Source organism: Biomphalaria glabrata, chromosome 11 (assembly GCF_947242115.1).
Source record: "Biomphalaria glabrata chromosome 11, xgBioGlab47.1, whole genome shotgun sequence".
Classification (NCBI taxonomy): Eukaryota; Metazoa; Mollusca; class Gastropoda; family Planorbidae; genus Biomphalaria; species Biomphalaria glabrata.
In genome coordinates, this window is record NC_074721.1 from 10,369,869 (window position 1) to 10,380,729 (window position 10,861).

The 10,861-nt window shown below is 37.8% G+C and overlaps 1 protein-coding gene across 1 annotated transcript; it reads left to right on the forward strand.

Annotated features, from left to right (window-relative positions):
* Window positions 1-1,237: 1,237 nt before the first annotated feature.
* Window positions 1,238-9,115, forward strand: LOC129921584 (uncharacterized). Its single transcript, XM_056004910.1, has 3 exons — window positions 1,238-1,433; window positions 1,981-2,161; window positions 6,267-9,115. The coding sequence occupies exons 2-3, from the start codon at window positions 2,025-2,027 to the stop codon at window positions 7,237-7,239; spliced, it is 1,110 nt and encodes a 369-aa protein (XP_055860885.1). The 5' UTR covers window positions 1,238-1,433; window positions 1,981-2,024; the 3' UTR covers window positions 7,240-9,115.
* Window positions 9,116-10,861: the final 1,746 nt, after the last annotated feature.

Here is a 10,861-nt window from a genome sequence, read left to right on the forward strand (position 1 = left end):
TAGTCGAGCTGTTCGGTAGATGTGCAAGGCGAGAGGAGAGTAGAAGAGAAAATTGTCTAGAATGGAAACTTCTGGAGGGTGTGGGTTGGTGGCCTTTGCCTCAGACGGTATCACAGGCAGAGAAGATGTTGATGAGACTATGAATTTTATTTTTTTTTTTGTTCTATTCAAATGCTTTCATTTAGACTTTTGAACCAAAATATTATATACTCTAAACATGTCAATCCTATCAGGACATTACCACCTTATAGTTGATAAAACTTATATCACAGTGAACTATTAAGCTAGAGTCAAACATAGTCAATCTATCACTACACGTATATAGGAGGCGGGAGCTATCACTAGACTTCTATGGGATCTATTACTAGAATCGTATGGGTGCTATCACTAGACTCGTATGGGTGCTATCACTAGACTCGTATGGTTGCTATCACTAGACTAGTATGGGTGCTATCACTAGACTCGTATGGGTGCTATCACTAGACTCGTATGGGTGCTATCACTAGACTTGTATGGGTGCTATCACTAGACTCGTATGGGTGCTATCACTAGACTTGTATGGGTGCTATCACTAGACTTGTATGGGTGCTATCACTAGACTCGTATGGGTGCTATCACTAGACTCGTATGGGTGCTATCACTAGACTTGTATGGGTGCTATCACTAGACTCGTATGGGTGCTATCACTAGACTCGTATGGGTGCTATCACTAGACTTGTATGGGTGCTATCACTAGACTTGTATGGGTGCTATCACTAGACTCGTATGGGTGCTATCACTAGACTTGTATGGGTGCTATCACTAGACTCGTATGGGTGCTATCACTAGACTTGTATGGGTGCTATCACTAGACTTGTATGGGTGCTATCACTAGACTCGTATGGGTGCTATCACTAGACTTGTATGGGTGTTATCACTAGACTTGTATGGGTGCTATCACTAGACTCGTATGGGTGCTATCACTAGACTTGTATGGGTGCTATCGTTGACTCGTATGGGTGCTATCACTAGATCTGTATGAAACCTGTTTATTATTATTATTATTATTATGTTAGAAATTATTATTATTAATATTATTATTAATTGTTTTATTTTTCTGCCAGACGCTCTTTAAGTTCTAGCAATAAATTCTCCACCCTGCCCTCCCCCTTCATTCGTTTGTTTTGTATTTATTGCTAAAGAAAAATTCTATTGAGAGCTGAGCAGACACAGCTATAAAGTATTAATGAATAAGAAAATTCTTGACACAGTCCATTCTGAAACTATTTCCTGTTTGTTTATTAACAAATCAAGCTGTTGCATAGTTAATTTTAATAACCCCCGCCGGATCTGTGAAACACTTCGATTTGACTTTATACCTGGAAAAAGGAAATATATTACACATGAAATCAGATTACAGAATAGCTTAACCAAGGAAAAGAATAAATGAAGAGGTAGGTCTTTCCAATAAATTCGTGTTTCGTTTTAATGAACTCTTCAGTCTGGGAGTGTAAAAGAAAACGAAGGTAGAAATATAAACGAATATTTCTCAGCTTGTTGAAGCCTGAAGTTAAATCATTATGTTTCTCTACTTATATCTACTTTCAAGATGACTCTGTGTATGTTTATAAATAAAAGCTATGTTCATTTTTTTTAAATATATATTAACATTCCAAATGAAAGACGTTGAAATGTGTATAAATGTAACACATTAAATGTTGCATAAAAAATAACCATTATCTTTTAAAGGGACTGTTCCATTATATTCTTTCAATATCTGTATAATCATTCCATCCATCCCTCCATTCCATTGGCATTACGTGACTACGGCAATAGAGGTCCTGTTTCGACACATTCAGATCTCTCTTGTTCTTTTCGTCTCTACGCCAGAACTCTTAGCTGTTGTAGATCTGACTCCATGTCATCTATTTAGGTTGCTTACCTGCGCACACAAATACAATTGTTAAATGTCTCATTAAATGTCTGACCTGTGCTTCACAGATTATAGAATGTACTGAACACAGAGAACAACTGGCGACTATGGTATGGATTTAGTCCAAGCTTTATTGGTCTCGACAGCACTATTGTCCTCGTGGGTCATTCACTCACAAGACTTGACCATTTTATGTCAAAACAACACAATAGTTTCAGCATTTAACATTAGCGCCAAGGACTACACCATGTAAGTATTATCTAGGGAATTTTACTTTTCTCAATATAGCCTACTGTGTTTGAAGCAGTGACGTAGCAAGGGTGGGGGAAAGAGGGTCAAAATTTGACCCCCCCCCATGGGCCCGCAATTGAGGTGGAACTCCAAATGAGTGTCCGAAATTTGTGTAAATATTACGCTATTATCTCATGTCATGATGTTGAATGTCCAAATGCAGGGGCTCCTAATTCTTAGCTAGGCCACTGGATTGAATTTTTTTTTAATACAAGCAAACCTATCTTCGCAACATGGTACATGTATTATAATTTAAATTGTTTTTAAATGTTTTAAAAAGAATAAGGGCCTAAATATATACCTCACGCTTGTAACTATTCGGTCGTTGGTTTGTAGCTCCACCTGCCTGTACAGCTAAACCGATGTAAATAACCCTTTTCAGATTTTGCGATCTATGGGACAGTGGTGATGTAAAGGTCATCTGTTTCTGTGACCCACGGTTAATGAGAGCATAGCACAACGACAATCGCCTTTACTTTTCACCAACTAATGTTAGGTACCCGTTAGAGCTGGGTAGACTTAGAGATGAATTAAAGATCCCGAAAGTAAAACTTCCAATATTGACCAGGATTCGAACCAAGGACCCCGGTTCGGAAGCCAAGCTCTTTACAGATCAGTCACCTTGCCTACTATATAAAAAAAGTTGATTTCACCCGTTCAGACTTTATGGTCTATAGGGCAGATGATGTAAAGGTCATCTGATTCTGTGGCCTACGGTTTACGAGGGTGTCATGTAGCCAGCACAACGACCAACCGCCTTTACTTTTCCCCAACTAATGTCAGGTACCCAATAGAGCTGGGTGGACTCAGAGGCGCCCAAAGATCCCGAAATGAAAAATCCCAGTCTTCACCAGGATTCGAACCCGGGACCCCCATTCAGAAGCCAAGCGCTTTACGGCTCGGCCACCGCGCCTCCTGCCTATGATATAGGCGTATTAAATCGTAGGCGAAATAAAAATTAAACGAAAAAAATGAAAACGTTTAACGAGGGCGTCATGTGGCCGGCACAACGCCAAACCACTTTGACTGCCCCAATGTAAATGAGTACCCTTACAGTTGGGTGGATTTAGGTGCGTCCTAAAGATCTCCGAATCAAATCCCAATCTTCATCAAGATTCAAACTTAACACCCCTCGGTTCGGAAGCCAAGAGACATACTACTTGGCCATCACGCTCTAAAATCTCTTAGATGCGTGTAGATAATAAAATAAGAGAAAATCATTTTTACTAAAAACAATAGTCATAGAAAACAAGTTAAATATTAAAATTATTTTAAAAAAACCTCACTTAAATAAAATGTAATCGTATCAATTATTTTGAAATCAATCATGTAATTAGTGTTTAAAAGATCTACACTACAATTATAAATGTGTGCCTTGGAAAATATTTTTTATGTTTTTGTTTAGCGCAACTTTCATACTTTTAGCATGCTAAATGTCCTATGGTCCAATGACTTGTTTCGATCAGTTGAAGTTGGGAATGTGGATGGGCTACTTGGGAGAAAGCTCCTAAATAGACGCTCGAGTCTGAATCCAATCTAGTGGGTAATAGCCTCCATGAGGAGGTTGAAACGCTAAGAAGCTGAGCTAGCCAAGTGCTTATAAAAGTAGATTGTGTTATTGCTTTCTCTTGTTAGTTTCGAAGTTTTAGCCAACGACCTGATTTTCTACTAAGGCTTATCATCTCTTATCTAGTAGGCCTACTGCCTCTATATAGAAAAAATGAATTACGACTTACTGATAAAATAGTATCGATTTGTTTGGATCAGTCATGAAATTAAATTTGAAATAGAACTAACTATATTGAATCTGTTATATTAGAAGTATTTTTAGTGGCCCCAGAAAGGAAATATACGCTATTAGTTTTTGTTAAGTCTGTCTGTCCGTCCGTCTGTCCGGTTTATATCTCGTAAACTAAAAAAGATATTGAAAATCCGACATCATGATATTTTAGGCCATTTTAAGTTCTTTTGTAAAGGCTACTTTTTTTTATTTTCTGAAAGCGAAAAATTGTTATTTTTAAAATCAACTAGGCAAGCAGTTTTTACATATACACCATTTTACAACTATTAATAGTAAGAAACATGGGAGCTATTTAGAAACGGAGATGACCATTTACGATTTTCTAGATACATTTATACAAACGGTTTTCTATTTTTTTGTATTTTTTTTTATATAATTGTATTGCTAAGTTAAGTAAGTTCTTAAACACTTAAAGTTCTTAAACACTAGTACATTTACACAATGTTTTTTTTACTTTTTTTAAAGAGAAAAAATCTATTATTTAAAACAACAATTAATTAGTAGATTTTCCAATAAGTAATGATAAACAATACTTCACACTAATTTATTTCTCCTGGGGCTTCAAATAAGAGATTAACCCTTTTCAACCCTTAGCACAATTTCATGCTTATATCGTTCTCAATGCGCTATGATCCTTGTTGATGTCTAAGAGCTGAGCCGAAGGCTCTTCGAGCTCTAAGTTTGAAAAAAAACCTGTTTGGTCGTCCAGCCGAACAGTAAAAAAAAACAAACCTGTGTGAACACACAGTTCTGTTTGGGAGAGACCCTAGACAATGCCTATGTAAGGCATTGCTGTTTACCGATGCGTTCGACCCCCGACACGTGGACTAGAGACACGGCCGAAGGCCGGGAACGCACCGGGGACTTCTGCCATTTTCCTTCAATGTACCAAGCTAACTGTGCGGGATCCGCCATTTATGTAACGGTCCCTTTGAGGAACAGCGCATGGATTGGTGACGTGTTTGTGGGGACTTTGTTACAACCCCGCCCGTGAAAGGGGTGGACTCTCGTCTACCCATGGGCATCCCCACGGGAGTCCTGTGTTGCTACCCATTTCGCCTAGCCACTTCCTCAAATGGCCGTTTCCACGCGGGCGCCACGATGAGGCAGGGCAGCGTGCCCGCGGCGCTATGATCCTATCACTTGTCTGGACCAGTTAAGGGAGGGGGAGGGACACATTCAACTTATACCACCTTATCTGTCAAGTACGATTTCTTTCCCTTGGTCGATCCAAACAAAATATTTAATTACCGATAGCTAACAAAATAATTGGTTAATTGCCTTTATTGATTCTTGTTTTCATAGGTAGAAGAAATAATTGTGCAAAATTTCAACTTGATCCGAAATTGGATGTGGAAGACAGCGTGTGCAAGCATTTTACCAGATAGGCAGACAGAGAGACAGACAGAGTTGACATAACCTTTGTAAAAATAGTCATTTATTGTTTTGGCTAAGCGCAGCTGTAATGTTTTTACCATTATTAGTGTGCTATGGTCCAATCACTTTTATAGTCCATCGAGGTGGAGGGGATCTGGAAAATGGTTTTCGAGTTGCATTTTTTTTAAGGGATTAAAAAGAAAGTTACTGAGAATTCGAACTCAAGGTCTCGAGCCTCCGTGATAAAAGGCCGACGTGCTAGCCACTAATCTATTCAACTACTTATAAAATTAAAAGGTTTCATAGACTATTATTAGTGAACGACCTAATTCTTCATACAAGGTTTATCTGCTCTAAGCCTAGTACATTTTCGATATAAACCAAAATCAATTGATCTCCGTAAACTTATTGATGTTTTTTTTTTAAATTATTTATTTATATCTTGTCGTCAAAAATAAATGATTGAACAAAGTTCCAACTGAATCCGTGAATAGGAAGTGGGGAAAATATATGTTAATGATTCCCCCAGTCAGACAGATTGATATAAGCTTTGTAAAATAGTCTTTCAAGAGAAAAAGTTTTCACGTGAGTTTAACATATACAGATTTTTTTTATACTTTTAAATCTATTTCTACTTTTTGCTACGTCAGTTGTTCAATCACTCTTTAATTTTTTTGGTGTGTTTTTCAGTGATATTTAATCCATCATCTTAATTCTATAACAGTCAACGCACTAGTATTATATATATATATATATATATATATATATATATATATATATATATATACATATTATCTGCCAACACAGGCACATCTTATCATTAAACTCTACATAAATTAAATGTAATATCTAATTAACAGTTTTGTATTTGACATTCTATTTCAGGCTGGAGGGGTGTTTTAGTGCGGACACGAACTATACCTGTAATAGTACTTTATCAGGAAACCACTACATTACGAGACTATCAGAGTTAGCTAACAGCACCACTATAGATGCGGACTACGTGTGTGCCCTCCATCTAAGCCCTGGCTTAGTGTGCCATAACAACATGACCTTACCCCAGCATTGTGTCTCCAGCGTCACGTCGGCACATCAGAGTCACGCCATGTGTGACACACACAACGTGACATTTATCCTTCTGTCTTCGTATGAGGCAGTTGAGCTCCAGCTGTCCGGCATCTCTCAAAACATCACCTGCCCTCCCAAAAAGAGCACAGCTGTGCCAACATATACTACGCCTGCTTCTCTGATCACCACAGCTTTAGTTACAGTAGCTGTGACTACACCACTGTCTGCTACCTCTTCCAGCAACGATGATAACAAAACAGACATTATTGTTGGCGTAGTAATTCCATTAGTCGTAATAGCGGTAGTTATCATCATTTTGATATTTGTCCATAGAAAATATAACTTGACTAGAATTTTACTCGAGTGCAGGGAACACAAACTTAAGAGAAGTATTACCAAAAAAGTAGATACTTCCCAAACGACTTTGGCCGAATTACCAGCGTACAGCTCCCTGGAACTCGGCGTTTTTGACGGGAACCATCCGAACTACACCAGCTTGTCCCCAACTCAGGTTAACGATGGCGACACCTATGAAAATTCGAATAAAGAACAGGAAACTCGCCAAGTCTCTCAGAGCTATGACAATGTTAGCAGCCGAGACGTCGTCATAGAGTCCAATAATATCGGAGTGTATATAAATAATGATACACAGCCAAAGGCAGATGCCCAAGACACTAATGAGGCATATGATTTTGTAACAAAGCCAATTGTGGAAGAACCGCAGCCCGAAGACCGGACGAGTTGTTTGTATTCTAATGAGCTGAAGGATCACATTTACAAAAACGATTGACGTGGACACAACATATAGATAATTATAATTAGGCCTTAGATATTAAAGACTCAGGGAAGTTCTTGCCTGTCCCACGAAGGCACCAAACTTCCAGCTTATACAACGTCAAACATTTGCGATCAAACTCACGTTGATGTAACTACAGCCGGCACTGGATTTTCTAGACGCCATTTTAAATACGATTATAGATGTTTTTAGGATAATAAATTTCATAATTTTTTGCATAGGTTCAGTTTCATCATATTCTTATGTACATCTACAGCACCTAAATTAAAAAGTAAAAATAAAGTTCCCCTTTTACACCTTGCGATCTATAGGGCAGATGATGTTAAGGCCATCTGCTTATTTGGTGGCCAACGGTTGATGAGGGTGTCATGTGGCCGGCACAACGACCAACCGACTTTACTTTCATCAACTAAAGTCAGGTTCCCATTAGAGCTGGGTGAACTCAGGGGCGTCCTGAAAATCCCGAAATTCCAAATCCCAGTCTTCACCCAGATTCGAATCCAGGATCACAGGTTCGGAGCCAAGCCCTTAACCGCTCTGCCACCGCGCACCATCACCCAAATTAATTCTTCTTTTAATGATTCTTAGTTGAATGTTAAATTTCAGTAAGTTTGTTTTATACTTTTTAGTTCATTAAAATTTCTTTTCCCATTGACTGTTGAAATATTCAGAGCAGTATTTACTTTTAGACAACCTACACAATAGGTAATGCCCCCCCCCCACACTTATTTGGGACCCCCCCCCCCCCATATGTTTCTAGGAATATTTTCAATAATTTAAAAAAAAAAGAACAAATGAAAAATTGCCTTCTTTTGATTAGAAGTAGCCCCATATCTTAAAAAGCTTAGAGCTTTAGCTAGTCTCAATCCAGCCCTGGAATACTAACAGTATCAGGAGTCTTAAGTCCAACAATAAAGGTATGTACCGATGCATTAAAGGAGTACTTGAGCCCGCCCAAAGCAAGAAGGCGTCTGTCAAGTCGGCCACTGGTTAAATCTCGGACAGCTGCAAACAGATGAGCAGGTTGGTTGAACGCGGAACGAGACGTTTTGGCTATGTTTTTTTTACGATACGGTCGTTTTGGTGACGCTTTTTTTTTTTGGGGGGGGAGGGAGGTTTCGGTGCCAGGATGTCGATGTTTTCTAATTAGAACACACACAATATTTTGAAATAGTCATTTTTATATAGGAATACATGAGACATGAGTATTTAAGAATAACAAAAAATAGTTTTCACGTTGTATATAAAAAAAAGTTTTAAATATTAAATGAATAGTGTCAACTGTAAGTGAGGTTTGTGCCCGTAAACAATAAGCATGGACAATGAAGGAAGCTATTCCCTTCTCTTTGGGTGGCATGGGCATTTTCAGGTAGAGAACAACAGTACTCTCGCCTGTACTTCCAGGTCAGCAAGTTGGTAGCACATTTCATCTCATGTCAGGTCCCAGCCTGACTTCACCTACACCCCCCTTATCTTTTATATTGACAAGTTTTAAGGGGAGACCAACTGTCTTGAAAATGGAAACAGAAGTACGCTTTGATTTATTCCATGTACTTGTGGCAACTTTACTTTATTAAGAATTTGTTTATAATATACATTTACTTTTTAAATTGTATATAGGACTATACTAGACTATTACGTGTTAATCTGTAGAATGTATTGATGGATATTTGATGCAATATATCAAAGCATACCTATTTTTTACAGTAATGAATTGACTTTTAATATATCTTACTCTACCATCCGTTCTGTCTACAACATCCGAAATTATTCTATTTTTACCTCTTTAAAACTGTAAATACTATATGCTATTTAATAAAACCCAAATATCTATATTTTATCAAATAATAAATTTAATAATGATATCGAACTCTGCCCTAATGTGAGTATTTTATTTTGTGAATTTTAAATCTTGATATTAAAATATTCAACCTATAGGAAACAATAAAGCTTTCGCAAACAAAACATTTCTACTACAATAGTCATTTCAGCAGAATCTAACCCAGCATCTATTTACTTCTGCATGACGAAGATTCGAAGAAGTCATTTTCTAAGATAGATGTAGACACTGTAGTACAATATATTGTAGACACTGTATTATAATATAATTGTGAGTTTGCTTTCTTGGTTCAATTATTATTACATTAATGCTTTTGCATAGCGAAGACTTGGTGGCTGAGTAGTAAAGCGCTTCCAAACTGAGGGCCCGGGTTCAAATCATGGTGAAGACTGGGACTTGAAATTTCGGGATATTAGGACACCTTTCAGTCCAACAGGCTCTAATTGATACCTGCCAATAGTTGGGTAAAAGTAAAGGCTGTTGGTCTCCGTGCTGGTCACGTGGCTCCTCGCTAACCGTGGGACACCAAAAACAGATCACTTTAACATCTTCTGCCACATAGAAGGTTTTAGTGCTGCCTGTTGGTGCTCATCAAATGCAACTCAGCTCCCGTCAAATGCGAGTTAACAATTTGAAGTTTACATTTGGATTTGAGCCAAATCGAATTTTTAGGCAGTCACGTGGCTTATAACATTCAGTCACACATACCAGTAAATAATTGAAATAATGTCATAGGTGTAGACAAAGTTTAAATTTTGTACTTCAAACATATGACACCTACTTTCACCTTCACCTATCCCTTTGTCAGGTGAATCGTTGGGGCACCACAAAAGATCCGATGACCGTCTTTGTCCATTCCTCTCTGTCTTTCGCCTTGGATATATTCTCTTTCAATCGCAGGCCCGTCAATTCTTTTATGTTGTCTGTCCATCGCTTTCTCTGTCTGCCTCTTCTTTTTCCTGGTTCTGTTCCTCAAAGGAAGGTCTTTTCGAGCCTTTAGGGCCTTGTGATATGGCCATAGAACTTTTGTTTGCGTTTTTTGACAGTATTTAGAAGGTCATGTGGGGTCTAATTTCTATACTTATATTTTCTCTTCGTTTGCGATGCGGTCTTTGTATGTGATACCTAAGATCTTTCTGTGGCATCTCTAACACCTAACGTCACTTTAATTGTTTAAGAATTAATTTTGAACTACATAACATACACATGTAATGATGAACAATCTACCATTATATTAGAAACTATTCTGTTTACAAGTAATGATCAGCGCCACATGGAGGGTTGTGCAGTCTATTCGTCTAACAGGTCATCCGCATCGCCTGGACACCTGTACAAACTAAATACAATGATAAAAATAAATAAGAAGTATTTTAAATATTAGTGTGGCAAAGACGCAAAATGTATGAGAGAATTTCGGAATGTACACTCCTACATTAATTTGTTCAAAGGCTAAGCGCCATTACATTTATGAATTGTTTTAAAAGTGGTGTGATTGAATCGAAATAAATGGTTGCATAATTAGTTTTAAAACTTGAACGTTTTTCTTTCATAAGACCAAAAGTAGCCGTTGCACCTAAACTTAGAAAGACACGAAATTCATATTTTTTGGTAGCTTTTCTAACTAAGCAAATTGCGGCTTTTCCTTGCTACAAAAATAGTGAAATCAGATTTTAAAAACGTTCCCCCTTAAGACCTGAAGGTCTATAGTTCAGCCATTTTATGTGGCCTACGTCTAATGAGGGTATCATGTGGCCAGTACAACGACAAACAGCCTTT

Coding starts and splice junctions, on each gene's coding strand:
- LOC129921584 (XM_056004910.1), top strand. CDS start 2,025: ATGGATTTAGTCCAAGCTTTATTGGTCTCGACAGCACTATTGTCCTCG. Junction 2,162..6,266: donor AGCGCCAAGGACTACACCAT/GTAAGTATTATC, acceptor ATTCTATTTCAG/GCTGGAGGGGTGTTTTAGTG.